The 20800-nt window shown below is 36.9% G+C and overlaps 2 protein-coding genes across 3 annotated transcripts; one reads left to right on the plus strand and one right to left on the minus strand.

The window, feature by feature from the left end:
- LOC140973366 (uncharacterized) lies at positions 1-18228 on the plus strand. 2 transcript variants are annotated; one of them, XM_073436091.1, is made up of 11 exons: positions 1-299; positions 956-1000; positions 1415-1456; positions 1651-1770; positions 8813-8958; positions 9024-9171; positions 9268-9351; positions 10309-10424; positions 10554-10612; positions 10813-10915; positions 17791-18228. In XM_073436091.1, exons 1-11 carry the CDS (start codon positions 203-205, stop codon positions 18016-18018), a joined length of 1188 nt encoding a protein of 395 aa, XP_073292192.1. In that variant the 5' UTR covers positions 1-202; the 3' UTR covers positions 18019-18228. The 2 variants fall into 2 exon arrangements, with proteins under 2 accessions (XP_073292192.1, XP_073292191.1); XM_073436090.1 differs by having other exon boundaries at positions 2-299; positions 956-1006.
- Positions 18229-18586: 358 nt separating this feature from the next.
- Positions 18587-19660, minus strand: LOC140973367 (EID1-like F-box protein 3). The gene has a single exon (XM_073436092.1). It carries the CDS (start codon positions 19576-19578, stop codon positions 18736-18738), a length of 843 nt encoding a protein of 280 aa, XP_073292193.1. The 5' UTR covers positions 19579-19660; the 3' UTR covers positions 18587-18735.
- Between the last annotated feature and the right edge of the window lie 1140 nt (positions 19661-20800).

The following is a 20800-nucleotide window of genomic DNA, read 5'->3' on the forward strand; positions in this document are numbered from 1 at the left end:
AATTCCCAAAAAGGATCAATCCTAAAACCATCCAGCAAAAACCCTCAACGACCGATAACTCCACCGGCCGACCATTTCCCTGCCTTCTTACACTTCATCCATCGCTTGGAACATCAAAATTCAGATTTTCGTGCGGAATTATCCGTCTTATAATCAATTTTATATCGTTTACTTATTTTTATTCGATCTCTTTTCCAGAGAAATGAATTCACCGTCTCCAGTCCACGATGAAGATCAGGGAGAAGAGGTTTTTATTGATGAAAATGATATCATCAACGAGTATGATGTTGATGAAGAAGGTATGCTGTGAGAATTTCCTGTCGCGATTGACTTTTTACCAACTGATGGCTGTTCTAATATTTTCATGTTCTGACGAAACTTTTAGGCATGGGTGTTAAAAATTCCTTTGGTTTTAAATTATTTTTTTAAAAAAAGATTTATTTTTTTAAGTTGGTGAATAATTTTCATATACAAACTGTGGATGTTGAATAGACATTTTTTTAAGTGTATCATATGTTGCCTTTTTTTACAGGGCAGCTTTTTTTTTTTTTTTTTTTTTTTTTTTTTTTTTTTTTTTTTTTTTTTTTTTTTTTTTTTTTTTTTTTTTTTTTTTTTTTTTTTTTTTTTTTTTTTTTTTTTTTTTTTTTTTTTTTTTTTTTTTTTTTTTTTTTTTTTTTTTTTTTTTTTTTTTTTTTTTTTTTTTTTTTTTTTTTTTTTTTTTTTTTTTTTTTTTTTTTTTTTTTTTTTTTTTTTTTTTTTTTTTTTTTTTTTTTTTTTTTTTTTTTTTTTTTTTTTTTTTTTTTTTTTTTTTTTTTTTTTTTTTTTTTTTTTTTTTTTTTTTTTTTTTTTTTTTTTTTTTTTTTTTTTACAGTATCACTTGTTCATCATGCCATCATGTGATTGTTTCTAAATTTGTACGTTATTTTGTGTGTAATTTGATTTCTTGCGATTTCAGAACTTCCAGATGCCGATGATGGAGGAGGCACTGATGGAGAAGAAGGTTCTGGTGTGTAACTTTGGTTGCTAATGCTTACCTTGATTTGTTCGCAAAATGCATGCTAGATTTTAGTTATCTGTTAATGTGAACTTGTTTTCTTAATTTATTGAGTGAATGAATGAGAACATTAGGTGGAATTAGAAATATTGAAGATCTGTGTCTTTCCTACTTATGATGTCAATTCAATGATAATCTGTTTCAAACACTCGAAATTATAAAAAAAAACTGTAAAAATTTCTAGTGGGACTATAAAATCATTTGGTAAAACCACTTAACTTTAAAGATTTCTGGTAAATAATGTGAAGGCACGAGACCACTCTGTGTTACAGTTATAGAGGTTTTTTCATAAATGAGTTTATATCTAAAAAATATTCCTATTATTTTGTACCTTACCCGTTTGTGAAATTCTGGTTGCAGATATTGTTGATGATTCAATACACATATTTACTGGCCATACAGGTGCACCATGCCTTTTCCTGTTTACCAGTGCTGTTCCATATTGCTTTTATTAGTTCTACATATTTACTTGTCATGCAGATGCATTTTGTTTTCTCGTTTTGAATACCATTTCAGTTAATGAAGCCAATGCAATATGTTAGTTTCTTTGTATTAATACTTCTAAGAAAGCTTAAATGATTGTTCTCTTGCTCTAGGTGAATTATACGCCGTTGCATGCAGTCCAACAGATCCTACATTGGTTGCAACTGGCGGCGGTGATGATAAAGGATTTTTCTGGAAAATCAATCAAGGAGACTGGACTTCTGCATTAGAAGGTAAGAAATCGAGAGTTTCTGAAATGAAGAAGTAAAATTATGTTATGCCTCAGAACAATAATATGCAATTATAATATAGAAGGAAGATCAATCACAAAGAAACGTAATATTGTATTAAACTGAAATATGTAACCCAGAGCATAATTGCTCTGTACAATCTCTCCCTTTCAGAATGGTAGTAACTGACTCAACAAGAAATATAACTGAATGCTTTCTCTATCCGACCCCTTTCATATTTTATTTCCTCCCTTCACATGTGTTTCCCTTCCCCTTCCTAACATACACATTTATAATCTTGGGCTTGGGCCTTTCATTGTCATCAGTAATCCCACTGAATCTGGAATGCCTGGACCCAGTGGGTCTGGGTTCATAACACGTCTTGCCTCTTCAAAATCGCCTTGTCCTCAAGGTGAAAATCCGGAAACTGGGCTGCAAAATCTTCCATGTTCTCCCAAGTAGCATCTTCCTTTGTTCTTCTTTTCCAACACACAAGCAACTGTTTACGTGGATTCCCTTTTATCTGTTTAATGCGTCCTGCCAAAATGAAATCTGGTTCAAATGTCAAAAATAAATCAGCATCCAATTCACTAGGCAATTTTTTCTCAGCATAGTTTTGCACGCTGCTCATTCCAAACATGATACATGAAATACTGGGTGCACCTTAGACCCCTCGGGCAACTGTACACTACAAGTAACCTTCTCCACTTTCTTTAAAACCTTGAAAGGTCCATAGTACTTGGCTGCAAGATTCTGAAATACCCTTGTACAAACTGAGTTTTGGGGTGTGGCCGCAACTTTAAATACACCATATCCCCCTATTGGAAATGAACCTCGTCTCGACTTTGGTTAGCATACTTAATCATCTGCAGTTGAGTCCGCTCAAGATTTTACTCGAGTTCTCTAAAAGTTCATCTCTATCCAACAAGGTTCGCGAGACCGCTGTCACCACTGTTTCCCCAGGTAGGAATTAAATTAAAGTAGGCGGTTTTTGCCCATACACCACCTCAAAAGGTGACATCCCCGCAGAAGTTTGATAGGAGGTGTTGTAACCAGTACTCGGCCCAATGTAGCCACTGGGCCCAATCTTTAGGTTGCTTATAACAGAAACAACGAAAATATGTCTCGACTCACTTGTTCAACGCTTCGCTTTGACCGTCAATTTCAGGTGGTGTGCTACACTGCTACACTCATTTTTAGTCGGGTATCCTGCAGCCTAAAAAGTTCAGACCAGAAAAAACTCAGAAACACATCATCTCTATCATTTATGATCTTCTTTGGAATTCCATGCAATTTAACCACATTTCTTGTAAAGGTTTCAGCCACTGAACTGGCTGTGTAAGGGTGTTTAAGTAGAAGGAAGTGCCCATATTTGGACAATCTATCGATCACCGCTAAGATAACATCACAACCTTTCGACTTTGGCAGCCAGGTAATAAACTCCATAGCCAAATGTTCCCAAACTGCTTCTGGAATAGCAAATGGCTGCAGCAATCCCGCTGGTGCGGCAGCTTCGTACTTTTGTTTTTGACACGCTACACACTCAGCCACAAACTTAAACACATTTCTCTACATTCCCGCTTGCAAGCCTTTTATATGTTCTAAGAGCTCCCGGGTGTCCCCTCGCTGGAGTAGCATGAAATTCAATCAACTTTGAGACCCATGGCGATGCCCGAGGAACTACCAACCTTCCTTTATACAGAAAACACCCATTGACTAAAGAGTAACGATTGATATTGCCATAAGTCATATCCAGTTTTTGTATGACTTTTCGCAGCTCTGGATCATTGTACACAGCCTCACTGATTTCGTCTATTTCCATCCACTCAGCTTTTGTTAATGCATTCAATCCTCCAGTTTTCTCCCTTTGTGATAACGTATTAGCCGCCCCCTTATCTGCCCCCGCCTTGTGTTTTATCTCAAATTCATAACCAAGTAATTTGCCAACCAATGTTGCTGGTCAGGAGTGGATATTCCTTGTTGCAACAAATTCCTTAAGGGCTTGTGGTCGGTTATCTCCAGAAACTTACGTCCCAAAAGGTAATGTCGCCAATGTTGGACTGCTAACACCACTGCCATTAACTCCCTTACATAAGTAGACTTGGCTAACGCTCGGTCGGCCTGTTCCTTACTATAATAAGCAATAGGCCTACCATCTTGGGATAACACTGCCCTAAGCCCACCCCTGATGCGTCACATTCTACCACAAATTCTTTGCCGAAGTCGGGCATTTCCAGAACTAGTGCAGTGCTAAGAGCTCGCTTTAATAAATTCTCTATAACACCCTATCAACCCAAGGAACCCCCTCAACCCTTTTGTGTTTTGTGGCTGCGGCCAATGGACCACACTTTCAAATTTTATTGGATCTACTTCCACACCCTGAGCTGTAATAATATGTACCAAATATTCAACCTGGCCCAATCCAAACTGGCAGTTTTTCTTATTCAAGAGCAGCCTGTTAAACTGCAATATTTCCAACACTATTTCCACATGCATCACATGTTCCTCCCAAACCTTACCATAAATCAGAATATCGTAAAAGAACTTGAACAAATTTCCAAAAATAAAGGCGAAATAACCCATTCATTGTCGCTTGAAAAGTGGCAGGGACGTTTTAGCCCAAAAGGCATGACCAAAAACTGGTAGTGGCCTTCATGCGTCCTGAACGTTGTGTTATGTATGTCATTGGCTTGGACTCGAATTTGGTGATATCCCGATTTAACGCCCAACTTGGTAAAATGTGTAGCCTCCTGCAACTCATCAAATAACTCATTGACTACCGGAATTGGATTCTATCTAAAACTGTAACGTCGTTCAACGCTCGGTACTCTACAAAAAAAGCCAACTACCATATTTCTTTTTAACTAGTATAACAAGACTTGAGTATGGGCTATTGTTGGCTTGTATCACATCGGATTTGAGCATTTCTTGTACCGTACGTTCAATCTCATCTTTTTGATGGTGGGCGTAGCGATATGGCCTTACCCCACATTCTTCTCTGATAATTATAGCATGATCTTGTCTCCTACTTGGGAGTAATTCATGAGGTTCTGGAAATATTCCCTCATATTTGACAAGAATTCTTTTCATTGCCTCATCATGGTTCATTTTTATTACTTTTGACTTCTCCTCCTCACTGTTATTCCACTTCAACAAAATAGCCCCATGAAATTCCACCTTACTTACTTTAGCAATTGACTTGAGAAATACCGTTGACTTGCTAAGGGATGGATCCCTCTGTAAGATCACAATTCGCTCATTCCAACTAAATTTCATATGCATTTTTGCCCAATTCATTAATATGTCTCCCTAAGTACGAAGCCAATCAACCGCTAAAATGAGATCAATTCCGCCTAGCTCAAACAAATAACCCTCAATTTGAATTTGACATTGGCCCAAATCCACCTTCAACTCCTTGCACACCCCCAACACGATATGTGACACCCATCCCCAAGACTTACCCCAAAACACACACTCTCATCAATCATTTGTCCTAACTCGATTGGCAAGCTTTTCGAAACAAAATTGTTGCTTACACCACTATCAACCATCGCCCCCCACCTTCAAGGTTTGCGGTTGATTAATGCCACTAACATGATACATCGGCAGCTCCAGGGTGTCATATTCGGTTGCCACCAACTCTTTGGCTATGTTCACCGCCTACTTTATTTCATCATCCACTTTCACCGGTTCTCACTCGCCTCCTTCTTCATCCTCCATTAAAATTGTGATTTGAGACTTTCGTTGGCGCATCGGACGGAATGGTTCCCCGTATTCAAAGCATAATCCCTTCTCCCGCATGCGATAAAAGTTCTCGGTGAAAGACAATTTTACCATCTCAATTCTTTTTATTTGGAACCCTAGCCACTTCACCGCTCCGGTCTCCCCCATCACCTTCATCTGGGTTAACTCTGATCTGCCACCGTAGGACATCAGTGTAAATGGTTTACAAATCGCTTGCTCCCCTGGACTCACTTCTTTCGCACTAACATTTGATTGTGGGTAAATTTTGCTATGACCCAACCCCCACATTTGTGACGACTTTCTATTTAAAATCCAAGTCCGACCTTGCTCTGTTTATTCCCCGTTCCATCACCTTCCCATACAACTCTATATCCAATCCCCTCACTAACATCATCGCTCGATTGTTCGGAGGCTATGTATGATCATCTTCTAGCGTATTTCTTTCCTCAATCCACTCATAAAATAAACCCAACACTAATCCTGCTGAAAATTTCCAATTTGTGCAACCACCATCTCAAAGTGTTCGATGTAGGCATCAATCGAGTGCTTCAACGAAGCCATCAACTCAAATGGATTGGCATCATACCCACTGTATCGCTTTATTAGCTCCTCAGCAAATGTATCCCAATTCATTTAAGAGACCTCACCTTATCCATCGAAACCAATGTACAACATACACGTGCATACAAGTGTAAGCCAGCTTGAGCCTACAATCATGAACTTCAAAATATTATTCTATCTTTCCCAGCCGACCTCACCATCAAACCCAGGTTTTTCAATTTTTCTTAAGGCTAACCTCACCTTCTCATAAAGTTGTTCTCACCCACGTCCGCATGTCACTGCTGCACTCTAACCTTTCTCCTGCATCCCAACTCCCACTCTCAGTGTGTGATCATTTTTATTTTTTTTATAAGAAACAATATTATATTGATTAATAAAAGTAGTTACAGAAAGCGAACCAGAGGTCCACATTAAACGAAGTGAGATCCATAGTCAAAATAGAGTAACATAATATTCAACCCCAATTCCCACACAAATCTGAGATCAAGAACGATTTGAACTCTACAATTCTCGAGCTCTAGCATGAAACCCAATCTTATCCTAGCACTCATCAATTGAATATCTTGATCTTCCTATTCATCTCCATCCACACGGACATGCTCAAACAGGGAACCACCAAATTCCAAAAAATTATGTCCCTCATTTCCAAATCCTGCGAGATCCGCATCGAATAAATCCGGAGTTGATATTGGAGATACCCAAATCAAGCCGAACTCTGCCAAAGCTTTAAACCAAAGACAACGTGAAAAAGGACAATGGATGTTCAAATGATCCTGAGTGTACACCTCTTTTCGACATAATCCACACCAATTTGGACAAAGAGAACAAGGGATATTTTTTTGCAATATCGCAATAGTAATTTTCCAAGCACTGCAATCCCGAGAATACTTGCACCTTGGATTGAAATAGGCGCTTTCCAAATTGTTTGATAAAGAGAAAAAGAAGGATAACTAGATTACTACAATTTGAAAAAAAGGCTCGAAGAAAGATTTTACTTTAAACTTCCTTGAAGAATCCCAAACCCACTCCTTCTTGTCTTCTACACCCTCGATCAATCTGACTTTCTCAAAAGTCTTGATCAAAGAACCTAACTCAATTTGCTCCTTATCCTTGAGATCCCGTCGAAAATAAAAATTCTAAGAACGAGTAGAAGAGTTGGATGAAGAATTGAATTGTGCAAAATAAGAAATATGATGATTATGGATTGTTGAAATCTGAAATGAAAGACGGGTAAAGATCCTGAAAGAGGAATTCCCCCACCATCTGTCTTCACAAAACCTAATCTTATGTCCTCCCTTGACCACCACTCTCAGTGACAGAAGAAAAACCGGATAGATTCTGGATGTAAACTTCCCTGGACTTCTGAAGGTGACACTTCTTGCAATACCCGTGTCCGACCAGTTATTCTATGTCCCCTATTTGATAACCACAATCTTTTTTTCCATAACGACTCTCATTTAGTAGAAAATCTCAACCAACATTTCCCTAGTAAAGCCTCGTTTCTCATACAATTATTACCAATACACAAACCCCATCGCTCATTTGGTCAACAAACTTGATCCCAAGCCACCCCTTGACCGTGGTGATCCCCATTTGCTCCATCCCACAAAAAGTCTCTCATAATCCCCATGTGTTAATTACAACTGCTCCATTTCGACCCTTGATAAACTGCTCCATCATCCTTTTCAAGTCTAATAAGTTCTCCACAGCCTTATCTATCTTGTCCAGTCTGCCTTGCACTTGCGCCATGTTTTCCTGCAACCCAATAACAGATTTTTCCATGATATCCATCTTAGTTTCTGATCGTGTATTGGCTATCGTATTCCGCCGTTTCTCAGATCCGGTAGGTCGGACCAAGTGTATGCCACAAAACAATAATATGCAATTAAAATATAGAAGGAAGATCAATCCTGAAGAAACGCAATATTGTGTTAAACTGAAATATGAAACCCATAGTATAATTGTTCTGAACAAACTCACTCTCCCTAGCAGAATGGTAGCAACTCACTCAGCAAGAAATATACTTGAATGTCTTCTCCATCCGACCCCCTCTCATATTTTATATCCTCCCCTCACGTGTTTTTCCCTTCCCCTTCCTAACATACACGTTTATAATCTTGGACTTGGGCCTTTCATTGTCATTAGTAATTGGACCCACTGAACTAGATTGACTGGACCCAATGGGTCTGGGTTCACAACAAAGTATTCTTCACCATTTCTTGGTTCATGTTATCTTTCTAAAGTTGTGTGTGGTGTCGAACAATCTAACAAATGACTTCTTTTGAATTTCAAGGATTTGAAGTTTATCACTAAAAAATCCTTTGTTTGCAATTTTGGAGTGATGAAGGCTTATGATAAACAGAACATTGAATTGAAAAACATAAGTAAGATTACCGTTTCTTGTAATATGAATGCAACATCATTAGTGAAGAAGTTATAAAACTTAGAATCAAGAGTGTATCCTCTGTAGCATCAATCTTACTACATCTTTTAGCTCAACCCTTACAGTAATTATCGATGCTAGCATGTTGAGGATAAAAGAATAGAGTTCTAGTTTTAGTTCACAAGATGTGTTTTTCTCTAAAAAATTCACGTATGGTAGGAAACTAAATTTGATGCCTTTCCTTCTCAACTTTTTTAGCTGTACATATGAGTTCATCGATTATCATGACACCTATCATTTGATGCCATCGTAATCACTTCTCTTTGATTTTTGAGATTCCCAAACGTCCTTGTGCAGGTCACCAGGATTCTGTATCTAGTTTGGCTTTCAGTGTGGATGGACAGTTGCTTGCATCTGGATGCTTGGATGGAGTTGTCAAAATATGGGACACGGCTAGCGGAGACTTAAAATGCACACTTGAAGGTCCTACAGGGAACATTGAGGTGATACTAATACTTATGCTTGTGAATTATATCCTGGTTTCTGTTGTCTAAACTGGAAATTGCAGTGGGTCAGGTGGCATCCAAAAGGACATCTGATCTTAGCTGGTTCTGATGATTCTTCTGTCTGGATGTGGAATGCTGACAAGGCTGCTTATCTGAACATTTTTACCGGTCATGGGAGTAGTGTAACCTGCGGTGATTTTACTCCTGATGGTACTGATCTTTAGAGGAAATTTTGAGTGTTTTCTTTTGGTGATTATTATATTCTTGCAGAATCATTATTTATAACTGACTCTTAACTTTCTGAAGGTAAAATAATATGTAGCGGTTCTGACGATGCAACTATGAGAATATGGAACCCTAAAACAGGTGAAATCATCCATGTCGTCAGAGGTATGGCGTGGAGTTTTTCTGTGCATATATTTCTATTATTATGTTGTATGCTGGTTACACAACGATTGAGCTTCATGCATGTTATAGTCACGATTTTATTCTTCCTTAATGTGTAATATTGCAAAAGGATCTGTGCATAGTGCATACATTGAAATCATTTTGTTTTAGCTTGAAGCAAAATCTTAGTTTACTTGGATTGATCAGTGAGGATGAGGTTTTTCAACTTGACATAGGTTTTTCAACTTAACATAACTCATTCTTGAATGTTCCAAAGTACTATACATAAGAATTCTGATTGTAATGAAACACTATTTCTGCTGTAGTATCTCTCTTGTACAAACAATGTATCATATAGCACTGAAACTAACAATGAAGTGTCAATTGCCGAAAAAAATTTGTTATGCGAAGCCATGTCTAAATTAATCACTGCAGTTTTTTTTCTTTTTACTAGTAAAAATAAGAGAGGTGGCTTTTACGCACATGCGACTGATTTTTATGTTAAAGCAGCTACCAAACGACCTTTTGTGAGTTCCAACATTTATCACATCATACCTTTTGTTCGTAAATTGCTAAGAGAAAATATAATTGGAGAATAAAATTAAGCTGGTACAGGACGATGCATAATTTTGCTTCAATAATGATGCTAGCTCGCAATGAGCAGCGTGGCTAGAGGATTTGAGAAGAATGGGTGATCCCACACCTACATTGAGAGAATTTAGATTTCCTTATATTTCGAGCTTGCCTGCCGCTCTACGTACTTCTCACTCTATCCGGCTAAACTTTGTGCTCCAACAATGATGATTAGTATTAGAAATCACATCCCTGCAATACAAAAGTTTAAATGTCATGCTCCTGTATCATTGCATTGCTTTGTTATGTTTGTTAGTTTTGTCCTTGGATGTGTTTTGTCCTCAGGATTTGTTGGTAATACTGATTAATGTATATTGTATTGTGAAGGTCATCCTTATCACACTGAAGGACTCACATGCTTGACGATCAACTCTGACTCTAGTCTTGTCCTCACCGGTTCAACCGATGGTTCAGTTCATATTGTCAACATATCAACTGGGAAGGTGATTTTGCTTTGTTTTGTTTCATTTCAATTTTCAATGCTACCATTATGCTATGGAGTTGTTCCACTGCTACAATTGGTAGTTTTTGGCTTATTTTATTGATTGATCTTGCAATTTCCAAATCATCAGGTGGTAAGTTCTTTAAGTGCTCATTCTGAATCAATCGAGTGTGCGGCATTCGAAATGAGGTGTGAGTTGCTATTTTGTCCTCTTCATCCTGTATAATTAGAAGAAATAGACATAGATACTTATATCTAACTTAATTAAACTGTACTGGGCATTTGTGAATTTTGTTATGTGATGTTTTGTGTGGCAGAATGTATATATTTTAAATTTCTTTCACCAGAAATGATTCCTTAAAAACTTTTTGGCATAAATTTACTTGAAGCTCTCGGGGAGCTTATTCAATGGTTGCGACAGGAGGCATGGATAGAAAGCTTGTGATCTGGGATCTACAACATTCATCACCTAGGTGCACATGTGAGCATGAGGTTTGTTGAATTCCTTTCTTTTAATGAGATTTTCTTAATTATTTTTATTTGGTTGTGGGAGAGAGAAACATTAACATTGTGAGAATGGAGGATGTGGTTTGGGCTTAAAATCCAAATAGCTTAAGAAGTTTTCAATTCTTAAAGGCCATAGTTGTCAAAAGTGCAAGCTTCTATGCACTTTTTGCGCATCTGAGAGAAAATAACTTTTTTTTAAAAAAATCTGACTGAGAAGAATGTCATTTCTCTTCTGTTTATTAAACAAAAAGAGCAGAGTAAACCCTAACATCGCATTACCTTTACGGCATGTCGCCTCTGCTCTTTGGCCTCGCATTTTAATATTTGATATTTGGAAAATGAAGATGATTTGAGTTATTGATATCTCAAGTTTTGTATTTTTTAAAAAATTGTTTTTATTTATTTATATATGTTGGAAATTTAGACTTCATGAATTGAAATTAAGCAAAGATGACAAAAAAAACTCGAAACGAAAGCACAGGAGGAAAAACCTGCGCTCCAAAAGTTACCTGAGAACTTCCCAAGCATCAGGAGAGGCGCTGGGGTGCCCCAAGAGCTGCTTGGAAATTCCAGGCAGTAGAGAGGGCGTTGGGGCACCCAAAAGGAGGCCCCCCAGCGCTGGTGGAGGCGCTCGGAAAGTGGCGCCTAGGCGTCTGCAATGCTGTTTCGTGAACTATTGTGGACTTTCTACGATTTTTCTGCTACCAGTTCATCCAAATGATGTCTTTTGGTGTTGTCTTAAGATCTTTGAACCAAGAGACGCCTCATATATTGAAACATCTCCCTACAGAAAAACAACATTAAAATAGGAGATCAAATATCATTTTTTAATATTATATTCATATTTTAACGTTCATATTTTGCATTCATATCGAGCGTCTTCTTCTTCCTTCAAACAAATAATTTATATCATTTATGCTTGTGGAATTATATGATAAATTGTGTTATTTTCATAAGTTAAAGTTATTGTATTTTGGGAAAAGATTGTCGGTTTCCGTCAACACCAAGAGCGGGACAATATCTTCTTAATGAAATAATATTCAACACTAGCCTCAAATTAAGTTCTTCTTCATTGTCATCTTCAAATCTTCTTCAAATTCCATACCAATAAGCTTCGGAAGATTTTCTGAAAATTTGAAGATGACTTCCTCATCAACGAGTAATACTTTATTGACACAAGGAGAAACATTGGAAAAGTTCAATGGTTTGTACTTCAAAAGATGACAACAAAAACGTTGTTCTATCTAAGAACTCTGAGACTGGAAAGGTTTCTGAAGAAAGATCATCCCCCATACCCAAAGATGAAGTTGATCCTCACAGGAGAGGGCTGCAGTGGATGCATGGAATCAAAGTGATTTCCTATGCAAAAACTACATTCTAAATGGATCTGCATTATACAATGTGTATTATCAAGTCAGAACCACAAAAGATCTGTGGAACTTGCTTGTCAAGAATTACAAGGCGGAAGATGCTGACCTTAAAAAAATTCATAGTTAGAGGTTCTTGGATTTCAAAATGGTAGACTCTAAATCCGTGGTGAGTCAAGTGCAAGAAATACAAGTACTATTGCACGAGATTCATGCGAAATGGATGAATCTAAGCGTGTCATTTCAAGTTGCTGCTTTGATCGAGAAATTCTTTCTTTTGTGGAAAGATTTCAAAAATTACTTGAAGCACAAGAGGAAGGAAATGAGACTCGAGATTTGATTGTGAGACTGAGGATCGAAGAAAAAAACCGTGATACGGAGGTCAAAACAAATAAGATAGCTACAAAAGTAAACATTGTGGAGTCCAACAATAAAGACAAGAAAATAAAAATCATCGGTGAAGAACAACAAAAGAATCTGAAAATTTTCAAATGAAATACTACAATTGCGGGACACCGAACCACATGGCAAAAGACTTCAAACGCCTAAAGAAAGAGAATGAACAAGCAAACATGATTCAAGAAAAGTCGGTACCTTTTGATTTTTCTGAACTTGATTTAACTGCAATTGTGTTTACAACAAATATGGTGGACAACCCAAATGAATGGTGGGTTGATACGGGTGCTACCCGACACATATGTTCCGACAAAGAGATGTTCTCCACATTTACCCAATTTCTAGGAGAAAACTCTTCAAGGGGAATTCTGTTACATCGTACATTGTGGGGGATTGGAAAGATGGTGTTCAAGATGACATCTGACATGGAAGTGACTCTTGTTGATGTGCTTCATGTTCCTGAAATAAGGAAGAATTTTGGTGTCTTGGTCATCGTTGGTGAAACATTGCTTTAGGCTTGTATTGAGTTTAACAAATTTGTATTGACAAAGAATGATCATTTTGTTGGGAAGACGCATCTTGATGAGAGTCTCTTCAATTTAAATGTAACAACGGTTCACCGCGAAATTGATAATAAAATTAACAATTTTATTTCCTTGCTTGATTGTTCTGATTTATGACATGTTCGTTTAGAACATGTATTGTTTAATGAATTTAGATTTATTGACTAAATATATTATTGATCAAGTACATAAATGCAAGATACGTGTTAAAACAAAAACGACCAAAGCGTCTTTACATTCTATTGAAAGATGTACAACTCATCTAAAACTAATTCACACTGATATAGGTGACTTTGCACAAAGAGGAGGGAATAAGTATTATATAGCATTCATTAATAATTGTACAAAGTATTGTTATGTATATCTTTTGAGAAGTAAAGATGGAACACTTGAAGCGGTCAAAAAATACAAAACTGAAGTTGAAAATCAACTGGTAAGCTTATAAAAAGTATTTGCAATGATAGATGAAGAGAATATAGATCACCATTTGATTAGTTTTGTCCATCTTTGGGTATTATATATCACATTGCTCCATACTCGCATCAATCAAACGGGATTGTCGAAAAGAAAAATCGAAATTCGAAATAAATGATGAACATCATGTTGATAAGTTCGGGCTTGCCTCAAAACTTGTGGGAGGAAGCTATGTTATCGGCTTGCCACATATTAAACAAGATTCCTCACAAGAAAATGATAAAACGTTATATAAATTGTGGAAATGTTATAAACCTTCCTACAACTACCTGAAAGTGTGGGAGTGTTTGGCTAAGTTTGAAATACCAAAGCCAAAACAAGTGAAAATTGGACCAAAGACGGTCAACTGGCTTATTCATTGGATATGCATATAGTAGAAGTGCATATAGATTTAGTACACAAATTTGCAAATTCTGAAATGAATGAATGCATAAAAATTGAGTAAGAATTATGTGTTCTTTTAAAATATATTTCATTGTAAAGAAAGGAATTGAGAAAGTTCACGAAAAATAGCATTAGAAATGGTGAGTGAAGGTTCTGCACAACAAGAGGAACCTATACGAAGTTAAAAACCTAGAACCTTGAAGTCATTTGGTCCAGATTTAGGACCAAAAACTTTACAAGACGCATTGTTTAGCCCTTAAGCGACATATTGGAAAGAACCCATCAATACTGAAATGGATTCCACTATACAAAATGACATTTGGGAGTTGGTGGATCTTCCACTAGGTACCAAACCGTTGGATGCAAATGGGTCCTCAAGGAAATTATAAAGTTGATGGAATAGTCGAACATACAATACTAGATTGGTGGCTAAATGATATAGACAAAACGAAGGTCTTTGACTTTTTCGGCACATATTCACTAGTCTAAAGAATAACATCCATTTGTGTCCTTATGCAATTGCAGCATTGCATAACCTTGAGATACACCAAATGGATGTTAATACAACATTCTTGAATTGTGAATTGGAATAAGAGATTATTATAGATCAACCCGAAAGATACCCATGAAAGGAAAGTGTATCGACATTAGGCAAGCGTCTAAGCAATGACATGAGAAATTTGACAAAACTATGTTTTAAAATGGATTTAAGATTAACGAGTGTGATAAATGTGTTTACATTAGGGATAGACGAGATTCCTATGTAATAATATTATGTCTATGTCGATGATATGCTCATAATGGGAAGTAATCAAGACATGATAAATGTTACAAAGAAAATGTTAACAAAACATTTTGATATGAAGGATTTGGGCATCTCAAATGTCATACTTGGGATTAAAATATCTAGAACTTAATAGGCAATCGTTCTATCTCAATTTCATTATGTTGAATCTGTCTTGAAGAAGTTTAATGCATATGATTGTTACTCAGTAAAGACGCCTATGTAAGTGAGTGTCCATTGAGTAATAATCATGGAGAACTAATTTCTCAATTGGAATACTCTAGAATTATTGGAAGCCTTATGTACACGAATTGTACTCGACCGGACATCTCTTGTGCGATAAATAAGTTGAGTCGATTCATGGGTAATCTAAATGAGATTCATTAGAAGGCTTTGACAAGAGTACTTAAATATTTAAGATACACCTTAAAATATGGATTGCACTATACTAAATTTATTGCAGTGCTAGATTGATAAAATGTTGCAATTTAAACGATAAACATATAAGATACGCGTTAGAGTATGTTTTTAACATTGGTGGTGGCACAATCTCCTGAAGGTCATCTAAACAAACTTGCATTGCTAGATCCACTGTAATATGAATTCATAGCACTTGATAAAGCTGTAGAAGAAGCAAGATGACTTCACAATTTCTGGAGGATATTTCTTGGCGGTCGCAACCCGTGTCTGCAATTATGATACATTGTGACAGTCAATCGGCAATTGCAAAAGAAGATAATAGTATGTATAATGATAAGTCTAGACTTATTCGTTGAACACATAATACCGTGCGACAGTGGATCTCAAATGGAGTTATAACAATTGATTATGTCAAATCAAAGGATAACTTGACGGATATGCTTACGAAAACGTTGAATATAGATAAGTGTGTAGTTTGTTAAAAGGAATGAACTTAAAATCTACAAAATAAAGTTTTCATAACGATATACCAACCAAGTTGATTGGAGATTCCAAGATATTAGTTTAATGAGACAATTATATTATGAGAACTTTAGCAGACAATTAAATTATGAAAACTTGAGTTAACACTCGGGAATCATTCATTTCTCATTCCTAAGACGAAAAGTGTTGTAGTATCCCAATGTAATGAGGTTAATTAATGTACTTTTAATAGTTCATTTGCTTGGAAAAACCGGAGTATGGAAGGATACTCTTAAAAGAATATCACATATGTAAGTGTGCGGACCGATCGCCTCAACGAAACACATATAAATCCAAGAGGTGTTCCATGGCCAAAACGGACTCAATCGAAAACAAAAAAGAATGATAGGGAAGTTATCATGTAGGTACTGTTTTCTAGTTTTACACAAACCGCCGAGATGTTCGAGACGTCATGTTCACTTCGTGATGTAATAAATCTAATCATATTCTACTAAGCAAGGTTCAAAGCCAAAAACCACATTTCTTGATTCAATAACTTTCAGTGTGAACTCTCTTTCGACATCACGTGCATTCATTCCTTAATTTCGATAATGTCGGGGTATTATTGGAAATCTAGGCATAATGTATGAAAATTAAGCAAAAAAAGACAAGAAAAATTTGAAATTGAAGTATAGGAGGAAATACCCGCTCTCCAAAAGCTGTCTGGGAACTTCCCAGGCAGCAGGAGAGGCGTTGGGGCGCCAGCGCTAGTGCAGCTGTTTGGGCATTTGCCTAGGCATACAGGAGACGCTTAGGCGCTCAGAAAGTGGTGCCTGTAATGTTGTTTCGCGAACTAGTGTGAACTTTCTACTAGTTTTCGCTACCATTTCATCCAATTTGTGTCTTTTGATGTTGCCTAAAGATCTTTTGAACCAAGAGACAACTCATATCTGAAAACATATCCCTACAGAAAAACAATATTAAAAAAGAACATCAAATAAATTTTTTTAATATTCTATTCAGATTTTGACATTCATATTCTGCATTCATGTTGAGCGTCTTCTTCTTTCAAACAAAGGTAGTTTATATCATTTTTGGCTGTGAAACTTGTGATAAATTGTGCTATTTTCACAAGTGAAAGTTACATCTTGGGAGAAAATCGTCGGTTTTCGTCAGCACCAACAACGGGGCAAAATCTTTTAAGGAAATAGTATTCAACACTATCTTCAACTTTATTGATATTCTTTATTGTCATCTTCTAATCTTCTTCAAATTCCATACCAACATTTTAGAATATTTTGTTTATTGCTCTTTATTTCTGTAAAATGTGGTTCGCTTTGCGCTTAAAGTTGTAGGACACTTGAGTGATTTAATGCACCTCATGCTTATAAATACTATGACATTACTAGCGATGACAGTACTAAAAAATCCACACCATTACTGACGCCTTACCATGTGAGTTTGAATCATTATTCATTAGCCTATTTTTTAAGTGAGAAGATTCATTTTCTCATAAGTCAGTAATTTCGAGGAGTTGGACTTGTGAGTGTACAAAAGTCAGGGTGTTGATGGGAGGCAATTAAGAATTACGAAGTGAATTTGAATTCTCTCTTAAATAAGGTGGTCAATTTGTTTCGGGTTCCTCGGGTGATTTTTTTTCAGAATCGTGTAGCATGTAGTTGCAGGTTGGCTTCTCAGGTTGATGATACTCTCAAAGAGAAGAAAGTCTCGGTAAAAAGTCCTTTTCTTGGTGGTGATGCTTTTACTAAATGAATGTTTAAGTGGGTGGATTTCCGGTATTGTTTATATTTTGGAGTGGGGGTTTTTTGAGATGGCTTCGAGCAGTGAAATTTAGTCCATCCAGTCTTGATCCCATCTATCTTTAACAAGCTATACATTTACTTGCATATCAATATCACCGCCTAAATGTTTGGACCATATCATCGTATTGGTACTTCGGTTATTGTTTGGGTGGTCGTTACAAGTGCTTGTCTTCGTCCTGTTTGGCAGGATGGGGTCACTTGCTTGCTTTGGCCGGCTGGTTCTAGATATATTGCCACAGGCTGTGTCGATGGGAAAGTACGGATATGGGATAGTCTGTCAGGAGATTGTGCAAAAATATTCTGCGGACATGCAGGTCCGATTCAGTCGATTGACGCATCTTCAAATGGAGAATTCTTGGTATCTGTTTCAGTCGATGGAACTGCTAGAGTGTTTGAGATTGCTGAATTCAGATAGACATCCGAATCAGGTTGGCGAAAGTTGATTTTTGGACAAAAATTTCTTGTGCTTTATTCGACACATGAACGCTCACCAAGATATATTGACCTTTAGGTGATAATATATGTATTTTAGTTTATGCTTCGTTGTGATTTGAATTCTCTCCATATTACAAAATAAATATTGGCTGACAAATCCCTTCATGTTGTGTTTAAATCGTGTCATTTGATTAGTATCGGTATCATAAGATTTCAAATTTACCCTCTACATTTAAACTCGTACATGGATATTTGTAATAAATGTTAAAATATTTATATCACGAAATAGCAATTTCTTANCTACATATATAAACAAAAAGTTTTCAAATGTGATTTTTCCCATTTATTTTATCAAATTCTAAAAAAACCCTGATTTTTTTCAATGATACCTAATGGGTAATACTCCAACCCATTTAGTTTGACCAATCCGTTTTTCCCCAAATGCTCCCTGTGAGGCTAATGTGTTGATAACTGGTGTTATGGCTGCCGCTGTTAAGATGATCGTAGAACTAGTTTATCTGGGATTTGTGTATTCCAGAGACTTGATGTAGCATAACTTAAAATGGAAAAGAAAATCAGATGGGGTACTGTACAACGATCCATTTCTCATATTGAGCAAACATATGAGATGAGATTCTTGTTCACAACTGGCAAAAACCTCTGCCTGCTTCTTGAAAGGAAACATGCTGAAAATGGTTCATAAATCTATTGTAACATCGGGTCCGTTGCTCACAAAGTTATAAATATGGTTCTCTTCATCGTCACTTGATCCACCTGTCTCCCGATCATCTTCTGTATTCTCGTCTCCTGACGTCAATGGAACCAACCAGCAAGTACCGTGCAGGTGCCCATTCAAGCACACAAAGTACTCCACTCCACCTTCATTCGACCCAAGCCGTCGCGCCACGCTCCTCCTCTGGATCAGACGCGCCGCCGTCATGCTCCACACGCGCATCCCACAGTAAGGACACCTCGACCCAGCTTCCAAATCCACCCGCCTCCTTATCAAGAACTCCCGCGTCCTCGACTTGGTGAAGTCCCGGAAAACTCCCCTGTATATCCCGACGTCGTCTTGCTCCCCCCGATTCGGGTGCTCACACGGGTCACTCACGTACAGCACGTCTCCTCTGCACTTCTTCGACAGGAAGCTTCGGCCCGAGGTCTTGGAAAACCGCGACGATTTCACGAAATGGCCACGGGAGGGTTGAATCACTTCGAAATTCGGGGTGGACACACACCCGCCGCAGAAGAAGAGAAGCTTCGCCAGCGGGTGCCATCCGCCTATAATCCTGCTATTCGGCATGCCCCCCGTCAGCGTGTAAACCATACGAGGCGCTCTGTACAGGCAAAGTTCCCGCCACAGCACCCGTTTCGCCAACCCACGAAGCCTGCGATTGACAGATGCCATGACGCATAGTACGCGGATATCCCACTTCAAGGACTCGAATACAAGAACAAGAATCCTCTCGTTCAGAATCCCAGACTCCGACGAGTCAACAAAATCTGTGATTTTCAATCTTTGATTAGGTTTCTCGCACATTCTTTTCAAAACCACCCCCACCCAAGATATTCTTTCAATTCTGTGGAAAAATGGTGTCAACCGCAACTTTAACAAAAAAAAAAATTAAAAAATGCCCACCGGAGAAAATGATTTGAAGCTAGAGATATATGTGGCGTCTTCTCATTGGACAAGAAAATAATATTACCAATTACCAAAAAACCAAAAATCTTTGATAATTTATCTGGATGCGCCACGTTGTGATCCCAAAAATATCTTTTCCATGGCTACGAGTGGAGAAACAGTGGCTACGTGGCCAATTTAGGACAATCGTCACTAAATATCTCCCAAGTATGACCTGACGACTTATCACGTGCTGCCACGTTTTCAAGAATCGCCCAAAGGCCAAGAATTTTTTTTTTTTTTTTTTTTTTTGAACTTAAAGGCCAAGAATTTTTAAATAACCACTTTGAAAAAAAGGACAAATTTTCATAATCAGACTACGTGTAATGTTCAAATTTGATTTGAACGGTTATCAAGTCTCTGTCGTTTTTTGTTTTATATTATATTAAAAATAATATTTCGTATTTTATATGATATAAAACAATCATATTTAATTTGTTTTTATGTTCCAAAAATTTCTCACACTTGAGATCTTTTGAATTAAATGTCTAATCATTTAGTGAAACTAACTTTCATAGTTGTGCTGAAAATCTAAATTTGTGAGGGATTTGAGTTCTAAAATCGGCAGACATATTAATAAAAATGTTTGATGTTTCGATTTGATTGATCATCTGTTATGATTTTCACCAAAATTTAATATGATCCAACACATGATAAATAACCAAAACTTAATATATTGATTGACTGAATAAAATAAAAACGAAAAGATAACTTTTTTACATTTAATCTAAGCTTAAATTTGCTCAAACTTGTAAAATATGAAACAATAGATGTTTGGCAAAAACTTGTGTGAAACGGTCTCACATGTCGTATTTTGTGTGACGGATTTTTTACTTGAGTCATCCATTAAAAAATATTAATTTTTATGCTAAGAATATTACTTTTTATTGTGAATATCGGTAGGGTTGATCCGTCTCACCGATAAAGATTCGTGAGAACGTCTAACAAGAAACATATTCTAGATGTTTTTATAACTTTGGTTAAAACAATACTACATTCTATGTGTTTTTTTTTTTTTTGGAAAAGGAAAGGCTACATTTTTTCTGATGGGCTTCTTGGGTGTAAATTTAAACTAATATTT

Source organism: Primulina huaijiensis, chromosome 3 (assembly GCF_012295235.1).
Source record: "Primulina huaijiensis isolate GDHJ02 chromosome 3, ASM1229523v2, whole genome shotgun sequence".
Taxonomy (NCBI): Eukaryota; Viridiplantae; Streptophyta; class Magnoliopsida; order Lamiales; family Gesneriaceae; genus Primulina; species Primulina huaijiensis.